This window comes from Salvelinus alpinus, chromosome 14, assembly GCF_045679555.1.
Source record: "Salvelinus alpinus chromosome 14, SLU_Salpinus.1, whole genome shotgun sequence".
NCBI lineage: Eukaryota > Metazoa > Chordata > Actinopteri > Salmoniformes > Salmonidae > Salvelinus > Salvelinus alpinus.
The window spans coordinates 14781847-14804362 of record NC_092099.1 but is presented as its reverse complement, the minus strand read 5'-3'; the positions used below and the strand labels follow the sequence as shown (position 1 = coordinate 14804362).

General features: G+C 41.0%; 2 protein-coding genes across 11 annotated transcripts in view; both read right to left on the bottom strand.

The window, feature by feature from the left end:
* Nucleotides 1-140: 140 nt before the first annotated feature.
* On the bottom strand, nt 141-4353 carry LOC139538486 (Golgi reassembly-stacking protein 2-like). Of its 4 annotated transcripts, none has more exons than XM_071340579.1 (10): nt 4157-4353; nt 3636-3716; nt 3072-3275; nt 2723-2809; nt 2488-2618; nt 2265-2397; nt 2015-2138; nt 1443-1529; nt 1225-1341; nt 141-1114 (listed from the first exon to the last, which is right to left on the bottom strand). In XM_071340579.1, exons 1-10 carry the CDS (start codon nt 4217-4219, stop codon nt 849-851), a joined length of 1293 nt encoding a protein of 430 aa, XP_071196680.1. In that variant the 5' UTR covers nt 4220-4353; the 3' UTR covers nt 141-848. The 4 variants fall into 4 exon arrangements, with proteins under 4 accessions (XP_071196680.1, XP_071196678.1, XP_071196677.1 ...); XM_071340577.1 differs by having other exon boundaries at nt 1443-1526; nt 2488-2642; nt 4157-4348; XM_071340576.1 differs by having other exon boundaries at nt 2488-2642; nt 4157-4347.
* Nucleotides 4354-14030: 9677 nt separating this feature from the next.
* The window catches only part of LOC139538482 (glutamate decarboxylase 1-like), a 31652-nt gene continuing 23166 nt past the window's right edge, over nt 14031-22516 (bottom strand). For all 7 annotated transcript variants that reach the window (XM_071340571.1, XM_071340573.1, XM_071340567.1 and 4 more), the window contains 11 exons: nt 21489-21601; nt 21226-21341; nt 20847-20926; nt 20708-20762; nt 20115-20231; nt 19902-19966; nt 19733-19811; nt 17552-17701; nt 17276-17383; nt 16006-16095; nt 14031-15900 (listed from right to left, as the gene is read on the bottom strand). In XM_071340571.1, coding sequence (XP_071196672.1) covers nt 15727-15900; nt 16006-16095; nt 17276-17383; nt 17552-17701; nt 19733-19811; nt 19902-19966; nt 20115-20231; nt 20708-20762; nt 20847-20926; nt 21226-21341; nt 21489-21601 — 1147 coding nt within the window. In that variant the 3' untranslated portion in view covers nt 14031-15726. The remainder of the gene's footprint in view (nt 15901-16005; nt 16096-17275; nt 17384-17551; nt 17702-19732; nt 19812-19901; nt 19967-20114; nt 20232-20707; nt 20763-20846; nt 20927-21225; nt 21342-21488; nt 21602-22516) is intronic.

The window sequence follows — 22516 nt, the reverse complement described above, 5'->3', positions numbered from 1 at the left end:
CATGTAAAGTTTGTCCCAACATGTACTCTTCGAACTTGGTAAGTGCACAATGAACAATCCACCCAAGTAGATTCCTTTCATTGGTCCTACACTGACACCCTGTGGTTTTCAAAAGTAAAGCAGTCATTTTCACACCCAGACAAAATACATCATTTAATCAAGGGATGGTTCAATTACACACTTTTCATATTAAGTGTTTTAGGACAAGCTGAAGTGTTAACTTCTGCAATTAGAATTTATGAAGAATATAACAAATGGTTCATGAGCTGAGTTCAACTGTCCATGACCCAAAATATAAGCTTGTTTTACACCAATGTTTGTAAACACATTTTTGCATCATAGCTCTATGAATTTGAGTGGTTACATATCCCTCAGCGTTTTACCAAAACGGGCAGGGAGCATGCTTTGTTTCTACTGCTGATTGCTGCTTTGAGCTCACATATGCAGCATCTACTGTGAATACGGGAACATTGCCTTTCAATTTCAATCACACTAAAGCCGAACTTCTGCGACACGGATTGAATAGAGCCCTTAGCTTGTAATGCAGTATCAATTTACTAAAGTGGGTCTCACAATTCTCCCATCCTTCTGAGGACCCTTGCTGTTTCAACAACTATGGCTACATCCTGATTCTCCACCCTTCCCATGATGGATTTAAGGGGGGGAGAAAAACACTCGCCAATGATTACACCAATCCAGAGCTTGTAAATCCATGACAGGAAGTATACACACTTTTGGAACAAAGTGGAGAATTAGGGGCACAACCATAGTTTCAGTAATACAACCACAAGTGTTTCCAGATTGTTGAGTTTTAAAGATAGTAGAGCTTGTTGGTAGATGGTTCTCTGTTAGGAGGACTCAGAGGTCGCTTCTGTTGGTTCAAAGGAGGCCACTGGTGTAGGGAGGAGTGTTTCTGTCAATTTGTCAATGACCACTGGGGCGCTGGAGGATTTTGTGTCCGGGATGAGGGCAGGTCTCTGCTCATAGGAGACTTTGACATTTGCAGGTGGAAGAGTGAACTGAGATGGAGGCAGAGTGACCCCTGGGACCAGTGGCAGCTGGGAGTTGAGCATGGCTAGATTTAGGGGAGGAAGAGGGGCCAATGGAGGGAAACCTGAGGAACACAGGTGGAATGTTTCAGCAATACAGAAATATTACTGAAAGTAGTATTCAAATAAACAGCTTTAAAAAAACATCAAAGAATCTTCAAAACATTGACATTACCTGCTGGTGGCATCCCTCCAATACCTGGTAACGATACAGTGCCGAAGTCTGGCAAAGTGAAATTCAAATTTGGCAGGTTGGGAAGGGGAGGTAGTCCTCCGGGTAACGACATTAGACCTGTGCAGGAAATATGAATTTAATGAAATACACAAAGCCACATGCAAATTATACATGCAGCATAATATTGTTACCAAACTAGAACCGTGTCTGGTGCGTACCTGGTAACGTGGTAGCAGGGAGGACTGGAGGTACAGTGCTTAACAGGGGGCCGACTTGGCTAGGCAACAGTGGCATAGTAGGCACTCCTTGGACAAAGACAATCCATTGTAATAAAATCGAATTTTATTTGTCACATGCGCCGAATACAACAGGTGTAGACCTTACCATGAAATGCTTACTTACAAGCCCTTAACCAACAATGCAGTTCGAGAAAAATAGAGTTAAGAAAATAATTTAAAAAATAAAAACACAGAATAAAAATAACGAGGCTATATACAGGGGGTACCGGTAGCGAGTCAATGTGCGGGGGTACAGGTTAGTCGTAATTGTACATGTAGGTAGGGGTAAAGTGTCTATGCATAGATAATAAACAGCGATTAGCAGCAGTGTAAAAACAAAGGATGGGGGTGTCAATATAAATAGTCCGGGTGGCCATTTGACTTGGGGGACTGGAGTCTGAACATTTTTGGGGCCTTCCTCTGACACCGCCTAGAATACTAATCTCTTACATGGTGATATAAAGTCAGTATGCAATATTCATCTAAATGAAGAGTAATGATACCTAGCATACCTGTATGTAGAGCGTTCGGGACAGTGAGAGGAGCTGAGCTGATTGACAGGTCAGAGAGATTTTGTTTCAACCCAGTAGGAGCAGAAGGCACCGCAGGTTGAGGACTGACAGCAGAGAGCTGAACCTGAGGAACAAATTAAAACTGGGATCAACACCTAGTGCTGTAGAATATTCTCATAGTACATAAATTCCCTCATGTGACTGGCAGGTATGAGTGAAAAGAAGTTGGTCATTTACAAAAATGTCTTACCTCTGTGAAGCCATCCTTGAGTGGGGAAACTGGTTCACTTGGAATCTGTCCAGGGAAACTGATCTTCTTACCCTCTTCAAATGGCTGTGTGGGTATCCTGTGCAGGTAGCCATAGCCAATCCCACAACCTAGGCTGAAGAAGGGCAGAGAGAGTAACTGTGCTACCTGCCTGCCTATAGGCACATCAGCTAAATGAATTAACAACAAATGTCAATGCCATTACCTGCCCTCTCCACCCCATTCAGAGTTTGGAGTAATGACCACCTCCCGACAGTTGTCCGTGTCCGTGTTATACACATACAACTTAAGCCCTTTCCCTTCATGAGTTTCAATGAGGGAGAAGAGATCTTCAGACTGCGGGGAAGACAAAGTCAAACACTATATCAATCATCATCATCAACAGTTTAGTGTAGGGAGAACATCATTGAATTGTCACTAAAGAAAGGCATTCCACACACCTCGTTCATGACAGTGTCTGCACCTATGATGTAGTCAGTGAGTGGTCTCAAACCAGCCAGGGCTGCAGGAGAATTTGGCTCCACTTCCTGAGGACAAGAAATAGAATACAGATCGATATTGTAAATATATGCACTCGGATTACTGAAATCAAATCAAATGTATTTATATAGCCCTTCTTACATCAGCTGATATCTCAAAGTGCTGTACAGAAACCCAGCCTAAAACCCCAAACAGCAAGCAATGCAGGTGTAGAAGTCTTCACATCATGATTAAGCTACACAATCATGGCGTTTCCAGTTTTACATTCATTCATGTCCACAGCTCTAAACTGCAAGGCGAGTCGCTCACCAAAACATGCCACACATTCTCATTGGCTCCTTCGAAGCTGCAGAATCGGATGCTGACACCCAGCAGCCCCTGGCCTCCCCACATGTTGCTGGGTGTGACTGTTGTCTCCCTCAGCTCAAGTGTCTTGCTGCTGTATACCAGCATCTTGATGGGTTTCTCCACGTTCACCTTCAGCAAGTCTTTTAATGTGTCATTATCTTTGTTCTGACAAGAGTGAAGACGTTAGCAGATTTGAATGGGTTTTGACTAGGTGGTATAAAGCTACGACCAGACGTGACTTTTTCGTAGCAGGTTAGGAGATCTTACACAGCAGGTTAGGAGAATGAATGTAGCAGGATTAGGATTATTAGGTTAGGAAAAGGGTTAGGTAAAATGCTCTCCTAACCTGCTACAAAAAGTAACTTCTGGATGTAACTGTCTAGTCACAACCATGTTAAAGTGCAACACCTGTAAACAAAGTTAGTCCACCTATTGGTTGTCTTGTATCCCTGGCTTTGAAAACATTTGAGCTGCAAGGGATCTGACAGATACAGGAGGTAGAGCATTTGAGAAATGACAGCTTACCAATCTTGTGTCACTGATGGAAATAATAAAGTCAAAGAATGGTTCCAATCCTGCAAGATGACCAGGGGAGTTCTCTTGCACCTGCAAATTGAGACATGAAGTTTGCACATGGCTTATTCATATTATTGCCTTGAAACGTTCAATGAAACAACAAATGTGTTCTGGATTGAAAGGACATCACACACGTCACTGCACATTGACGGACCGGTTCCTCAAGTCAAGTGATGGCCTAGCTTCATGGCTGGCTTGCAATCTAGTTAGCTAGCCAAATCAGCTAGCAAGTTGTCAGACATTGCTCTGTTTACTTGGTTAGACTACACATAGTTTGTTTTCTGAACAGCAAACATGTTGTGAATTGCTCATAGGAAGCCCCTAAAATACACACTGACAGGCTACAGCAATCAGAAGGCCGCAACATCATTCAGTCTGTTGACAAGCATTTCTGTGTTGTTTCCATTATCAGCTATCCCAGTTACAGCATGGTTTAGCATATGACCCCGTGTGCTAGCAAATATCCATACTCTGAGGACGTGATAACCTTCGGATCCTCCTCCAGGTATTTCGATGCTCTGTGCTCCCCCCATGTCTCCTCAAACCCTGGATATTTTTGTGGTGAAACTGCGATTGGCTGGCTAGCCACAGTAGCTTTTATTTCCCTCTGTTTCCGGAACGATGGGAAAGATAGGCAAAATTGCCTACATAGCAACACTTCCGGTACACTGCAAGAGAGTTTCTAAACCCAGAGACGCAACAACGTGAGTCTTCCGGGAACGCTTGCCAAGCAGACCAAGCAGGCCGAGGTTTGGGGTTTGAGAGATCAATAACATAAGTTGTTCCCATAACATTGTTCCTTAGTTGTTCATTTTCTCGAAAACTAAAAGCACAACTTAGATTCGAACCAATCTTAAGTAGTTGAACATGTTATTACTCCAACCTCGTGAAATTGACAAACTGAAATGTTTTCATTTTCGTCAAAAACAACTTTATATTGAAGGAGGGGCTTTGATTTGACTGTTTGCACACGCTCTTTTGGCGCAAGACAACCGTTGACGTGATTCTGCGCATGCGCTAAGCTTGCCAACGTCGCCATGACATCGCATACAAGCGTGATCGAGAATTTCTATTGGATAAGCAGTTTCTGCTTATCTTCATACTGTACTGTCTTTGGTTTCTGGCATTGTCAAAAACACAAGGTGCTAAAACTTTGTGGCTTTTTTGTGTGTTCAGTTCATTGTGTTTTTTTTAATACTTTTTTTATCCAGTTAATCAAACGAATGTGTGTGTTATGAAAAGTTACAAAGAAAACAAAAAAGTAACTCAGGAAAGACTCCTTCTCAGCAGTTTAGTAGGCTATGCATTTATACAAATTTTGATGCTCTTATTTGATGGTTATTTAAGGTCACTCTAAAGAAAAAACAATGTAATGTGAAGGGTGTATAATGTTAAATCACCTTGCATTGGCTATTTTCCATGTTTTAGAATGGGACAGTATAGCTATAGAAAGCAGTGTATGCTATTATGTCTACAGTGCCTTCAGAAACTATTCACACCCATAGACTTTTTAAACATTTTGTTGTGTTACTGACAGAATTTAAAATGTATTCAAATTAGCTTTGATGTTACTGTCCCACACACAATACCCCATAATGTCAAAGTGGAATTATGTTTTTAGAATTTTTACAAATTAATTAAATGTCTTGAGTCAATAAGTATTCAACCCCTTTGTTATGGCAAGCCTAAATACATTCAGGAGTAAAAAGCGACATAATAAGTTGCATGGACTCACTCTGTGTGCAATAATGGTGTTTATCCTGATTTTTGAATGACTACCCAATCTCTGTACCCTACACATACAATTATCTGTAAGGTCCCTCAGTTGAGCAGTGAATTTCAAATGCAGATTCAACCACAAAGACCAGGTAGGTTTTCCAGTACCTCGCAAAAAAGGGTACCTATTGGTACAGTTGAAGTCGGAACTTTACATACACCTTAGCCAAATATATTTAAACTCAGTTTTTCACAATTCCTGAAATTTTATCTAGTAAAAATTCCCTGTCTTAGGTCAGTTAGGATCACCACTTTATTTTAAGAATGTGACATGTCAGAATAATAGTAGTGAGAATGATTTATTTAAGCTTTTATTTCTTTCATCACATTCCCAGTGGGTCAGAAGTATACATACACTCAATTAGTATTTGGTAGCATTGCCTTTAAAATAGTTTAAATTGGGTCAAACGTTTCGGGTAGCCTTCCACAAGCTTCCCACAATAAGTTGGGTGAATTTTGGCCCATTCGTCCTGACAGAGCTGGTGTAACTGAGTCAGGTCTGTAGGCCTCCTTGCTCGCACACGCTTTTTCAGTTCTGCCCACAAATTTTCTATAGGATTGAGGTCAGGGCTTTGTGATGGCCACTCCAATACCTTGACTTTGTTGTCCTTAAACCATTTTGCCACAACTTTGGAAGTATGCTTAGGGTCATTGTCCATTTGGAAGACCCATTTGCGACCTATCTTTAACTTCCTGACTGATGTTTTGAGATGTTGCTTCAATATATCCACATCCTTTTCCTTCATCATGATGCCATCTATTTTGTGAAGTGCACCAGTCCCTCCTGCAGCAAAGCACCCCCACAACATGATGCTGCCACCCCGTGTTTCACGGCTGGGATGGTGTTCTTTGGCTTGCAAGTCTCCCCCTTTTTCCTCCAAACATAACGATGGTCATTATGGCCAAACAGTTCTATTTTTGTTTCATCAGACCAGAGGACATTTCTCCAAAAAGTACGACCTTTGTCCCCATGTGTAGTTGCAAACTTCATACTTTTTTTATGGCGGTTTTGGAGCAGTGGCTTCTTCCTTGCTGAACGGCCTTTCAGGTCATGTCGATATAGGACTCGTTTTACTGTGGCTATAGATACTTTTGTACCTGTTTCCTCCAGCATCTTCACAAGGTCCTTTGCTGTTGTTCCGGGATTGATTTGCACTTTTCACACCAAAGTACATTCATCTCTAGGAGACAGAACGCGTCTCCTTCCTGAGCGGTATGACGCCTGCGTGGTCCCATGGTGTTTATACTTGTGTACTATTGTTTGTACAGATGTACCTTCAGGCGTTTGGAAATTGCGCCCAAGGATGAACCAGACTTGTGGAGGTCTACAATTTATTTTCTGAGGTCTTGGCTGATTTCTTTTCATTTTCCCATGATGTCAAGCAAAGAGGCACTGAGTTTGAAGGTAGGCCTTGATATACATCCACAGGCACACCTCCAATTGACTCAAATTATGTCAATTAGCCTATCAGAAGCTTCTAAAGCCATAACATCATTTTCTGGAATTTTCCAAGCTGTTTAAAGGCACAGTCAACTTAGTGTATGTAAACTTCTGACCCACTGGAATTGTGATACAGTGAATTATAAATGAAATAATCTGTCTGTAAACAATTGTTGGAAACATTACTTGTGTCATGCACAAAGTAGATGTCCTAACCGACTTGCCAAAACTATAGTTTGTTAACAAGAAATTGTGGAGTGGTTGAAAAACAAGTTTCAATGACTCCAACCTAAGTGTATGTAAACATCCGACTTCAACAGTAGATGGGTAAAAATATCCCTTTGAGCATGGTGAAGTTATTAATTACACTTTGGATGATGTATCAATACACCCAGTCACTACAAAGATACAGGCGTCCTTCCTAACTCAGTTGCCGGAGAGGAAGGAAACCGCTCAGGGATATCACCATGAGTCCAATGGTAACTTTGAAACAGTTACAGAGTTTAATGGCTTTGATAGGAGAAAACTGAGGATGGTTACTCCACAATACTAATCTAAGTGACAAAGTGAAAAGAAAGAAGCCTGTACATAATAAAAATATTCCAAAACATGCATTCTGTTTGCAATAAGGCACTAAAGTAAAACGTTATGTCTTGAATAGAAAGCATTATGTTTGGGGCAAATCCAACACATCACTGAGTACCACAATGTATATTTTCAAGACTGGTGGTGCCTGCATTATGTTATGTATATGCTTGTCATCGACAAGGACTAGGGAGTTTTTTTTGGGATATAAAGAAAAGAAATAGAGCTAAGCGGAGGCAAATTCCTAGAGTAAAACCTGGTTCACTCTGCTTTCCAACAGACACTGGGAGACACATCCACCTTTCAGCAAGACAATAATCTAAAACACAAGGCCAAATACACACTGTAATTGCTTACCAAGACCACATTGAAGGTTCCTGAAGAGCCCAGTTACAGTTTTGACTTAAATTGGCTTGAAAATCTATGGTAAGACTTGAAAATGGTTGTCTAGTTTTGATCATCAACCAACATGACAGAGTTTGAAGAATAAAAAAAAATGAATAATGTGCAAATATTGTACAATAAGTGCAAAGCTCTTAGAGAGACTTACCCAGAAAAACTCACAGCCATAATCGCTACCAAAGGTGATTCTAACATGTATTGGTTTGGGGGTGTGACTACTTATGTAAATTAGATATTTCTGTATTTCATTTTCAATACATTTGCAAATTATGTCTAAAAACACGTTTTTACTTTTTCATCGTGGGATATTGTGTGTAGATGGGTGACCATTTAAAAAATATATTTCATCAATTTTGAATTCAAGCTGTAACACAACTAAATGTGGAACAAGTCAAGTGGTATGAATCATTTCTGAAGGCACTGTATCTCATGATTGGGGAATCATCCCAAAACAGGCATACCAAGTGGAACCTTATCAACGTGTCTCGTGATGTTCCATCATGTTCCAGGTCTTTCTTTGGAAGGAGAAAGGAATTTCATGTTGAACAGTTGACAAAAATGTGTCAACTGTTCAACTGTTCAGAACGACCTGACATAAATGTCATGATTTCCTCAGCAAACTGTATCAGCGCCTTTATCCATCGGGTCGGCACCCCAAACTTTGTAAATGAAAACACCAACATGGTTGTTGATTCCATAGGTGTTGGATGATGCTGTCCAGTACCATCATTGGGAGGAGCCATGCATATGGTTCTCATCTCAGAGCAGGAGCGGACGAGGCTAAGGTAAGAGGATATAAGGTGTTATAGAGGAAGAAGATCACCATCATAAGGAATGTGGGTTGCACAAACAGATTCATGAATACATGATTGAATATCTCTGTGATGCAGGTCTTATCATATCATTTGAAATCAAGTTAGTCAGGGTTTTGCTTCCACTCATCAATCAAGAGGAGTTCCTTCAGGATGAATGTCCATGTGATCAACTTGATATAGGCATACTCTGATCTAGAGTAGCTTCCCACAGCAGCCTCTTGCAGTGGACAAAATGACTGAGTAGCCTATACGTTGGAGTGAAATTCTATAACAGGTAAACAACTGTTTCCACTCCTGTTGTGGTGTGAAATTAAACAAAGCAGAAAGGCATTGATTTTGTTAATACAATAATACAGCTGCGATTAATCAACCAATGTGGGGGACCGTATAAACATATGCCAAATGCAGGGGGTTGCGTGGATAGTGAAGTTAATCTCTCAACATCAGAGATTAGACTTACTAATCAATATTAAACCTATACATCTAGTCAATTACCTTTATTTGTATTGTAAAAACATGAATGCATTGATTAAGCAAATGCATTAACTTTAAATGAAGCTTATTATTTATCTTACAAAGACGGATATATATATATATATATACAGTATATATATATATATAAAAGGATTCAGTAGCTTACTGTACTTTATGTTAGGCTAGCCCTCAAAACTCTGTGGTTGTAAAAGTTCAATTTTACTGGCCTTTTGCCATTATAAGGGGGACAATTTGTCATACTGGGAACAAAATCTCCCTAGCGGAAGGATACCTTTATTGCTCTGATTTTGAGGCCAAGTTATCCCCACTTCAAAGCCCTAACTCCATCATAAACTAGAAAGAGTTATTATCTGCCCTCGTTTTTTACACATTATATTGAAAATGGTCTCTGTGGGTAATGCGTTCAAGGCTGAGAGGACAACAATAATTCTGTCCTACAAGTATTTTAGGTAGCAATATGATCAGCATGTCTTACTGCTGATCATATTGCACGTCTTACATGCCCTGACTCTGATAACAAACTGTAAGAATGAAAGAATGCTTAATCTGCATTCCTGGACTGAAATTAATACAATATGTGTGCCTTTATGGGCATACTGCATTTACAATTCTTGAATTCAGTACTATGGTAATACTATTTTATTTATACATATGATTTATATATTGTGCAAAAGTATTAGATTTGTGACATTACAGATTTGTCCCTATTACTTTTAAGCAGTGAACAATCCTCTGTCTAGTGTCTACAATGACACTATCCTCCTAGAAGTAAATAAATAAACTCAGTATTTCACTAGCAGCTTGCTGACGCCTTAAGTCCCTGCAATCATCATTCCTCTCAGGGCTGCTCTATGTGGCTGTCACAGATTTATACCCATTCAGTCCTCCAAGTAATTTACACTGCAAGTCTGGACCAAGGAAATATAGTATTCTTAGTGTACCTGAAAATCTATTCTTACAGTACAGTAAAATATACTCTGCAACCTCTGGGGAGTTTTCAGGACACAGACCTGGATGTTTTGTAAGAGTCAACATTTTAGTGGTGTATATTACTGAAGAAGACCCAAAAAGTTTGGGAATGTCAATACTAGCACTAAACACAGAAGCCCGTAAAATAAATGAGTATATTTTACTTATGAACTGGCAACAATCTGGGCATGAAAATGTGTGTGTAGATCAGATGACCAATATTTTACGTTACGGTAAGGGTTACAATGCTCTTTAAAGCAGAGCAAAAACATTACCTCTCTGGGTTAAATGTGGCAGTCCACATGTTTGATCCTTCAGCGTGCACCGCGTGGCAAAGAGCTGTCTCTTCTCTGGGCTGCCCACACCAACCGCCTGGCCTGGCCTGTCATGATGGTGAATGGGATCCTCTAGAGCTGTGGTTGCCTGCCATGATCTCCTTCCTGTCTGGCTTTGGCTCTCTGCTTGTGGTCCAGTAGCGAAGCTAATGAGAGCCTTCCAAACGCATTCTGACAGAGCTTAGTGATTGCAGGCATAATCAGACCCTGTGTAAAAAAAAAATTTAAAGACTTGATTTGTGCACTGCGGCGGGTTTGTAATTTAATGACATAAACTTAATGAATCCTCTGTACCCCGGGGAAGAGAAGACTGTCAAAATAAAGGGGAGACTGTGGTTCGAGGAGCTGTATCTCACAGACATACTGTGCTGGGAGGCAGAGATAAAGTATTCCTCAGAGAGAGGGAGAAAAGCCTGTGTTTAGCTGACAGGTCAGAACAGGTATATATGCTGGTGAAATGTTTATCACACAGTTATCACTGTTTATTGTTTTCATCTCAACCACTGAGGCCGTGTTCCCTGCCAGGCCAGTTCATGGCTCACAGTAAGTACCCTGGCAGTGTCAGCCCTCCTCATGTTAGAAACACTGAACCGTGTTAGAGTGAGGCTGAGCACTGCATCACAGTCCTCTTGTTCCTCTAAAGTACATGGTGGTAATCAGCATACAGGCTGCCTGGCTGCAGTGTAATTGCTCTTGGCAAATGTTAATTGCCTTTAGAAACTGTCCAAGAGAGACATTTACTAGCGGTCTTTCAACTTTAACAAGAGCCCCATTAGGGGTTCAGACACTATAGCCAGAGAAATGAACAAGTTGCTGTCAATGCACTATTCATCTTGCACTTATACATTTGCTTTCAGCCAAGACAAATTAAGCCTTGCGCTGGGAGTGAACAGCGAGGTCAATAACAGGCACAAGTCCCATAGGGCGGCGCACAATTGGCCCAGCATCGTCCGGGTTATTAGGGGAGGGTTTGGCCAGGGTAAGCCGTCATTGTAAAATAAAATAAAAATTCTTAACTGACTTGCCTAGTTAAATAAAGGTTAAATACTTTTGTTTTTTAGTTGATCAAAATAAACATGTTTTAGCAACATTTAAGAAGATATGGTCTATTATTAAAAGGCTATTTATGGTGTGTGTGTGTGTGTGTGTGCGTGCGTGCGTGCGTGCGTGCGTGCGTGCGTGCGTGCGTGCGTGAAAGAGGGAGAGTGCAAAAAGGGGGTGGCGTGGCAATGAGCCCCAGTGAATATCATCATCACCATTTCATTAGACCAGCCGCGCACAATGGGAATGTCAGTATCTATCAGGGAAATAATGAAGCAGTGATTCCCCAGGGTGGGAGATGGAGCTGGCGCATCAGGAACCCAATGACTAGACTGATGGATAGATATGAGAGGAGAGCTCTACATCTGAGAGGGGATAGGGGGAGAACCCCATGGTGTGCAGAACATCTGGGACCTCAGTGACCACATGAGGACGCTGGAGGTGCAGAGATACCGCTGAGAGAGAACTCCCAGTGCTGTGAGGAGGAAGAGGCTGCATCTAAGACCTCTCTAAAGCACAAATCATCATAAATATCAATATCCCACAAAATCGATGGAAAGATTGTATAACAAGCAGATGAAACCAATACTATATCTGGACACATTCTGACAAACTACCACTAAATGATTTATAGCATAATTAAAAACCAGAGGTTCGGCTAGATTAATTCAGATTGAACCTTGGATTTGTTTCATTTTCAACTGGACAAGAAAACTAAAGCCTCTTTAGGACAACCATCTCCTCATAGGCAGTGTGTTGTGGACAGAGAAGTTGTAATTGTGGTGTGAAATGGAGGGTGGTCATCCTAGTGGCCAGTCAGACAGCAGGCATTTCACAGTCTGGTGTTCATAGACAGTCTACCCCGAGAGACTGAGGAAATAGAGAGGAAATCAGCCATGCTTGTTATTTTCAAAGGCCTGCTTTGGACATGATCAAAGTTTAATAATGCTTGTAATTGGAATTGATGGGCTTACAGATTGTTGGTTAAGGTGATGGAGCAATATGAAAAACAATTCAATATGACTTTTATGCTCCATATCAGAGAGCTGTTCCAAACCGTTTGTGATTGGTTAACGTGAAAAAAAGAATGAGTGTAAAGGCTGTGATTCCAAGACAATGCAAATTAGAACATTATTCCCCCTTACATGTTTCAGTCAAAATTGACATTTTGTTCAAACAATCTTGGTGATGCTAATATAGCTCTGGAGATGATACATTTTGCATTGTGTGGAAGTCCAAGGACTAATATTTATGTTCCAGTGTAGGTTGAGAATGTAACTTCCTGTGGGAAGCTATTCGTCTCTGCTGAGTCGCTGGACTGTGACGACTAAAGGAGACAATTATTGGGTGATACAAATGCTGGTTCAGTTAATACAGCTCCTTTGTTTTCATTAACCTTCAATTATTTCTAGAGCCTCAGACACCTGCTTCCAAATTAGCTCTGTAATTATGCATCAGTTCAATTAAGCCCAGACAATATTATCACCATTACTGATGCAAACCAACCTAACCACTTTATTTATCCCACTTTGATTCAAAGAAAAGAAGAACGGTTTATGATTTCAATTACCCACTTATGAATGTGATTTTTTTCCAATCTTGTATTTTGTGTTGCTTTACGAAACATTCAATGGCATCACGTCCATAATGATCACGGCAGTGACCGGTGAAACCGAGAGGAGTGTCTCGCAGGGGAGGGGTGGTTGTAGCTCACCTTGCACCACTGAAACACTCGGCTCCTGTATGACTGGATTCAAATAAAATGCACCCAGGCAGAGCCTTGAAATGGGCTTCTCTGAGAGATTAAAAAAACATGTAAAGGGAGCACAATGTGATGCTTTTTATGATAAATATCTTCAAAGTGTGATTAATGAGAGGAGGGGAATACACGGCAAGGCCTCGTCAAAGCTCAGCTGTGAGATGATCAGCCAATAAAACTTCCCTCCAGGGTGATTCATTTGAGGAATGGAGAATGGCAATCACATAGACTCTTTGGAGAATTTGGACAAGGCACTGGAAATACACACACATTTGCTCATAACAGATCTTTGGCCTGAGGGAGTGGGGGGGGGGTTATCATTTCACTGGCCATGGTTGAAAAAAATCGATACATGAATTGTTCATTTCTACTGACCATACTGGATTTTGGTACTGTGGAATTGCAACTTCCATTTTTTGGACAATCAGAAATATTCATACTTTGTAAATGAGGAGTATTTGAACATGCATCTGCACCATTGAGATAACTGCATTCAGTTGGCCTCTGATGACGGATGGATGGTGGGTAGCAAAGGCCGAGTGTCTTCTGAGGTCAATCAGCTCCAAGTTGCTCTCACATCATTGCTGTTCCCCATGGCTGACCTGAGTCCATAAAGGCAGGTCTGTCACCTAAAGGCTTTTCTTATTTCAGCCACCAAAAAACAGGACCTCAGAGGGAACTATAGGAAGACCACAGTAGGGTATGAAAAACAGCAAGCCATTTCACTCAAGTCGAGCAGACTCACAGCCACAGATTTATTTCAACAGTGCGGATGCGTAGCAGATGATCATTGGACCTCATTAACAAAGAACAGGCAAAAACATGCCCCCACATTTTTAAAGCTGAGATTTTTGTTTCTGCTGTAAATAGGACAGCAATGCGCTGCACGTGGTATGAGGTGAAAGTGTCTACCTCGACAGGGGACATCCATCACACTGAGGAACATATTCAACGTATCTTATCACGCAAACAACAGAATCATCATCATAACTGTACATTTGTTTTGTTTAAATCAACATCTCAATGACAAACAATTGGTCTTTTACAACACGTCGATTCTCACAGGATAAAACTGTGCACATGTGGATCATGTTTAAAAAAAAAAAAAAAAAAAAAATCCATGACATAGTTTATAGATTTGAAAGGTAAGATATATTTCATTAAATGGCCCCCTTCGTGAAGTGAAATACTTCAAAACAGAGTATACGCTCTACAGTGTGCAACTGTTAAAATAGAAACAATCCTTTGTCCCTAGGGTCAAATATTTCCCCAGATAGTTTAGCATTGTGCTTCTCACTAAACAAAACACCAGCAAATCTGCTGACGGAGCTCAGCTTCCCTCCCACAGCTAGTCGTGTGACGTTATAACATTCAGTCAGTGTGATTCACAAAGACATATTACATTTACACAACATAGAATGCCAACATAGAATGCACTAAGGTTAAGGGTGGTGACTGAGTTACATATTACTATAGAAATATCTTAATCCATCTATTAGTTATATTAAGGGCTGTATTTATATATATATATATTTGTAAGTATACCCTTCTTTGGTTCACAAATACACTAAAATACCTTTAATATCATTATTCAAAACATTCGGGTAATATACAGTACTGTTTCAAAATATAAGTAAGGACACATTACAAATGGAATAGATAACTATTTCACACATATACTTTCTTGATATAAATAAAGTGATTTGTCTATTAAATATGTATATTTTGTGTTTTTATAATCATTGGAACATGTGTTACTGAAAAACTAGGACATATGTATTTGCCACAAAAGCAATGTAACAATACTATACACAATCTTCACAAAATTCATTATCTCTAAAAATGCAGCAACAGAATACAGTACCTGTTACAATGACTGTGTTATATTCCCTCTACTTAATATGAAAGGGGAAGAGCAGCCAGGATATAATGTAGTGTTTCATATGGTGCATCTGGCCTAATAATTACATGGATAACACACAGCACCAATAGTCAGTACATTATAATATATTGTATATATCTAGGTATACTGTATATATACAGTATATTACAATACTGTATACATCCATGCCATGAGGTCCTTTGCATTGTGCTCTGTCTCCTACTGAAAAAGATCTCTCAAGGTCACTCAGGATGTGAATATGTATTCTCTTATGTAGGCTATACTGTACAATAGTTATAGTTAAATCTAACAATGGCATAGTCACTGCTAAAAGACAGAACAGACAGGAAACACATGAGACGGATCACAGCTTACCTAAAAAAAGTCCTACAAGCAGCTGAAGTTTCAAAGTCCTACATGATTGGTCAAGAGACAACAGGAATATGAAGCTTGCTGTAGTTCAGGGTCTTTTTCGAGCTGGACATGACAAAGCTGAGACGGAAAGGTCAAAGGGCAACATCCTCCTACTGAGCGTGGCCCTTACAAGTCATGCCCCAGTCTCTCAATCTCATCGGTCAAGAAGTCGATATCTGACCTGGTGGCGGCAGGATTGGAGATGACCATGCGGAAGAAGTTGACCTTGTCTCCCTGAGGCTGGTAGCCCACCATGGTAGTTCCAGACTCCATCATCAACGCCTTGATCTTGGGCGCCACCTGGTTTAGAGACAAGAACAAATCAGAGAAATATACAGTAGGTTAGTGCTGTCTCATGTGAATACAAAATATAGTCTTTATAGACCAAAGCTGACGAGTCCTTACCTTATGCAACCTGTCCCGCCTCTCTTGACCATCGGGCATGTCACGAATGCCTGGCGGAAGGTACCAGAAGCAGACATTCGTGTGCTGGGGCTGTGGAAAGAAAACGGAGACCACATTGTTTGTCAGTGTCTTAACTCAATGGATGGTCTGAAGAAGAAGTACCAACCTCAGTAAGAGGCCAAATAAAGACCTGAGGCTATGTAAGGTACAGATGTTGTTTCTTAATTTGATTAGTCTGTTGTCGCTGATATTCAAATTAGCCACGTAATTTACATAAATTCACTGAAAACCCACAGTTCTCTTTAAAGTACCAGACAGAATAAATGTCCTACTACTCCGACATCAACAACAGCCATTATATATATCTTAATAACACAAGATCGGGGGCCTCCCGAGTGGCACAGCATCACAGTGTTTGAGGCGTCACTATAGACCCAGGTTTGATCCCAGGCTGTTTCGCAGCCAGCCACGACTGGGAGACCCATGAGGCAGCGCACAATTGGCCCAGCGTCATCCGGGTTAGGGGAGGGTTTAGCCGGCCGAGATGTCCATGTCCCATTGCGGTCTAGCGACTCCTTGTGGCGGGCCGGGTGCATGCACGCTGACTTCGGTTGCCAGTTGTATGGTGTTTCTTCCGACACATTGGTGCGGCTGGCTTCCGGGTTAAGCGAGCAGTGTGTCAAGAAGCAGTGCGGCTTGGCAGGGTCGTGTTTCGGAAGATGCATGGCTCTCGACCTTCGCCTCTCTCGAGTCTGAACGGGAGTTGCAGTGATGGGACAAGACTCTAACTACCAATTGGATATCATGAAATTGTGGAGGAAAAGGGGTAAGAAGTACCCAAGAAACTATAATCAAATTACACAACATCAATATTGGTCTCCATAACGACATACAAGTGTATCCAAAATGGAGCCATAGGATACACCTTAACTATAGCCTATCAAAACTCATTTCCTGTAAGAAATGATCACTTTTCTGTGAATATTATGATTATTTTACTCCCGACAAAGCCGGTCAAATTTAAGATCCCACATCTGTAAATTCATAAATCCACAAGGAGTTCAACTGAGGATTCTAAAGCATAGCGCCACCTCAGGCAGGCCTGCCTCACTACATTGTGTTGCTCAGAGCCCTTTTGGGCACCTCAGTTAATGACTTCTGACTCATCGGATATCAGATATTCCCAATATCTCTGGTGCTTAGGGTAATCCATTGGAAGATATTACTATCTTTGGAAACAGAGTAGAAAACGCAGTGTGATCAATCTCACCTCTCCCTCGAACACCATCTGATAGCCCTCACGGTCCCTGATTTTAGTATAGAGATAATGCGAGAGGTCCAAGCACTTGTCGATGTGGTGTTCAAACCCTATTGTTCCCTGTTGGAGCGGAAATATACATAGACAGAGAATGAATATCAAACATTTGTCTTTTTTTTTGTTACCTGGTACAAGATCAGCATCCAAGATCAATCCCTATCATATGCTTAACATAATATAGACAGATTTAGTATTAGAACAAAAGCTTGGGGAGATATGTGCACATACCTTTGCTTTCCACATGAGCCAGAATTTGAAGATATCTACGTGTCGTCCACACTGGATGGCCTTATCCCCCGTGTCGTACGATACATCGTACTGTTTGTCAGGTTGGAAGAGGTAGCCAGCACACATTGAGTTGCAGCCTGATAAAACTCCCTGTAAAGATCAATGGTGTGGTTAAAGGCGAGAGGCAGATACTTAGAGTTCAATGGTGCCTTCAAACTGGGCTGTTTTCATATGTATAGTATGCCAGATCTCTGACTTGTGACATAACTTGAGTATTTCACGGCATACACTAATAGGGCGCATGCCCCGCCCACCTAAGGATCTGTCTTTTTCAGACATCTATTTCCTGTGTTTGAGGGTTGAAAAATCCACTTGTCACTTAAATCTGGCTAGATTGCTTTTTTTTTTTTACTCCTGCGACTCTTTCATAGCCTATCGTTTTTTCCCGTTAACGTTACGGCCGCTAAAATGTTTGTAATGGCCTGATCAAACACTGGCTGAAATGAGCTCAATGGAATACAGCGCCTTCAGAAAGTATTCAGACCCCTTGACTTTTTCCATATTTTGTTACTTTACAGCCTTATTCTAAAATGGATTAAATAAAAAAAATCCTCTGCAATCTACACACAATACCCCGTAATGACAAAGCGAAAACAGGTTTTTAGAAGTGTTTGTACAATATTTACATAAGTATTCAGACCCTTTGCTATGGGACTCGAAGTTGAGCTCAGGTGCATCCTGTTTCCAAAAGCTGAACGGAGCAAAGTACAGAGAGATCCTTGATGAAAACCTGCTCCAGAGCGCTCAGGACCTCAGACTAGGGTGAAGGTTCACCTTCCAACAGGACAATGACCCTAAGCACACAGCCAAGACAACGCAGGAGTCGCTTTGGGACAAGTCTCTAAATATCCTTGAGTGGCCCTGCCAGAGCCTGGACTTGAACCCGACGAACATCTCTGGAGAGACCTGAAAATAGCTGTGCAGCAACGCTCCCCATCCAACCTGACAGAGCTTGAGAGAATCTGCAGAGAATAATGGGAGAAACTCCCCAAATACAGATGTGCCAAGCTTGTAGCATCATACCCAAAAAGACTCTAGGATTTAATTGCTGCCAAAGGTGCTTCAACAAAGTACTGAGTAATGTGATATTTCTATTTTTGTATTTTTATAAATTAGCAAAAATGTCTACAAACCTGTTTTTGTGTGGTCATTATGCGGTATTATGTGTAGATTGACGAGGGGAAAAAACGATTTAATCAATTTTAGAATAAGTCTTTATTTTAACCTAACAAAATGTGGAAAAAGTCAAGGGGTCTGAATACTTTCCGAAGGCACTGTACATTGGCTTTCCTTTGAATCTATAAGAACGCTGAAGCTTCGTCGGGGATTTAACCCACCATCTCGACACTTACATCACTAGAAAGAGAAGAAAGCTAACTTTATTTTGATGAGTGTTCATTTTTTGTGGATTTGAAAAAAGTAATAATTTAATACAGTTTAATAGAAATGAGATGCGCTGAAATGAACGCAACTTCCAAAAATGAGCACTCGGATTATAGTGATATTATGTCTGATCTCGCAAACAATGTGAAGTATGTATAGATAGGTGTAATCTAGAGCCAAGCCTGTAGATGTTTTATTAGAGGGTATCCTGCTATTAAAACAGTGAATTGTGCAAGAGAACGTGACAACAACAGTAATTAAATGAGGCAGTCTAGACAGTGTAGGTGAGTGGCGGTATAGGGTAGACAGAGTAAGTGTTTGGTGGTTTCAGCCCTGTTCCACCCCTTTATGTTAATGTATTCATATATGCAAAAACACCTGCTGTATTTATGCAAATGAGGCACATAACATTTTCTTTATTTGAAAACAAAATAAAAAATAACTGATGCAATAAGAAAATGTATGTATGCGTGCATTCTAAGAAGAAACAAATATAATTTCACAATAAATTGAATAGCTTGAATTCCCACCAAAATCCCTGAACTCCATCCATTATTTGTCTGTGCTATTAAAATGTTTTATGTGCTATAATTCAGTCAATATCTGATGGATTATAGAAATTCAAAAAGTTTGAAGTATCTTTATCCATTGTCCAATTGTTGCGTTGACTACAATTTCGATGACCGTTGCTAATCATACACCATAAGTGAAAACTCATCAGTCAGTAATTGCTCGTACCCTCTCTCTGACCAGAATGGCAGAGCACTGCAGTGGCACACCCATCATCTTGTGAGGGTTCCAGGTGACTGAGTTGGCCCTGTAAACATGGAACACAGGCTGTAAGACAGGCCACAGTCACCAATGTGTGTGTGTGAGACCATTGTAGGTTGTCAGGGCTGTAGCCTACCTCTCCACGCCACGCAGCTTGTGCCTGTGCTTCCTGGACATCAGTAGGCCTCCTCCCCATGCACCCTGAACAAAAACAACGGTTTGTTTTGAGGATAAGGACCTGAAAATGGCTGATATGTTTAAACTAAACCTGAAAATGTATTGCAATCAACCCTGAAATTATCAATATCACAATAACCTTCCTGTACTCATAGTAGGAAGATGCACTTACATCAACATGTAGCCACATGTTGTATTTCTCGCAGATGTCGGCAATCTCATGGATGGGGTCGAACGCTCCATACACTGTGGAACCAGCTGTAGCATTCACGAACATTGGGACACAACCCTGCAAGCATAACCCATCAGAATGAATATGGGTTCTTACATTATTGCAGTGAATTGAAATGCTTGCATTCTTCAGTTTCTGTCATATTTGACTGAACATATATTGGTTAGAGCAGAATTCACAGACATTTGACTATTTCTCTTGGCAAGCCTTTGTCACAGCAGAACTGCACACCCATTCGGAGAGCCTGCTATCACCTCCCTCCTCTAACGGAATTAGCTTCGGGAGACTGTACTTTGGAACTAGTAGCAGTGGGTAAGATAATATTTGAGGAGGCATAAGCACTAACCCTAAAATGAAAGTAGACATGTTTTAGTTTTGTAAACAAATAACGACCGGACTATTCCGGATTCATATTAGGCAGCTGTTCTCATAAGAATTCCGTTTCAGTGCAGAAACAAACAGAAGTGAATTAATGTCTTCAGGGAGAACGAATCCACAATTTGAAGTTGATTGTCTGACAGTTTGAAACTCACCCGCGCCTTGGCATCGATGACCTTGGCTTCCAAATCAGCAGGAATGACTCTCCCTCTAGAGAAGCAAACAGACAGTCAAAGGCAGGTTTTCATTGGGTTGTTTCATACAGTGCAGTGTATTGGACATGCATCCACAAACCTCTCATCTGTGCTCAACAGGATCAGGTTTTCTGTTCCAAAGCCCAGAGCAGCACTGGCTTTCTTTATAGAGTAGTGACTCTGTCAAAACACATGACCATGGCATTAGACTACTAGCCTATCAGCTGAGGGCAGAGATACAGTCAGCTGTACCGTCCAATTGTTTTAATCTGTTTCAATGAGGGACATTTTGTAGCTTTGAATTAGGCATGCCATGAACTCTTCACACAGAATAGACAGGGTCAATCGAGGAGTGACACAATAAGAAACACTAAGACTTTGTTTTGGTCACATAATACTGTTTCTGAGACTGGAGCTATATTGTGATGTGAAAATGCATGTTATAATCAGATGTTATGAGGAGACTGTAGGAGGCTTACATGCTCTGAGGTGAAGAGCACCAGTCTGGGGGCAGCAGTCATGCCTTTGGTCTTGACTTCAGGGAAGAACTTGTAGCGGGCGGTCATCACACTGTACATGTTGGATATCGCTCCACCTGCACAGACGTTGCACACAATCCTTCACTAATCTGCATTCTATTATCGGAAGTTTTGGAATATTCATCTGTAACAGTGGGTTTATTCCCATCTCAGATTCTCAAGGCATGGATGAATTGACAACTGTTGATCAACATCGGCTTCACCTGGTGAGAATATCCCATCGCCCTCTCCATCAGGCCAGCCAATGATCTCCCTCATCTTCTTCAGCGTCAGCTGTTCCATGAGCACAAAGACTGGAGCGATCTCATAGGTGAACCTGAAACAGAGCACCTGTCTCCAGTTACCCCCTACCAATAGAAATCCATTCTATCATTGGTCTTGAACTCTCCTATTGCCATTTCTTTCTCATATTTACATTGTCTATATTGACATAAGCAGAATCAATGAAGGCAGGTGGAAAAATCCACAAGATAATGAATCACCATAGTAATAACAGCCAATAATTGTAGCTCATTTTTTATTTTATTTTTTACATAATTGGTTTTTAGTTTGTTGTGTTCTTGAATTGTCATTACATGTGTTTATCATAGTGTATATTGAGCAGTGGCACTTTGAAGCCAGAGAAAGCACGGAACGCGCATACTACTTTTAACGCAGCCACGGTTCAATGATAGCTCTGTCACATTGTGTTAGGGATACCATTTGTTGCAGTGGAATGAGAAAGAACATGCATGTCACATCGGCGGAAGTCCATTAAGAATATGCCACTAAGAGGGAGCTCTTGCCTCTGAGTTAGCAAGAAGAAGAGGCTAGAAATGGGATGTAGCACAGTGAGAATGCCGTTGTCTTCGTGTCTGAGGGTTGCCTGGAGGCCAGCTTCCACTGAGCTTGTTTTGAATGTGTTTTTAATACATTACAGTATATTACACTTGAGGCCCATCTCTCTGAGAGTAATGATGGAAGAATGGTCGTTTCACCTTTACAATAGGAAGGATAGGATTACAGTCATGTTAATACAACGCAATCAACGATTGCAAAATAAAGGGTTGTTTCCACATCATTAGAACATGTTACAGAATTCCCTCCGGGGTAGTGCGATATCAATGTAGAACTAAATGGATGCCCGACCACAGTAGCTCATCTATCTTCACTATGTACTGACCAATGCTCTCCTAATTGCACTGCCTGTCTATTCATGCAATGAAAGTCAATGCATTAGAGGGACAATACA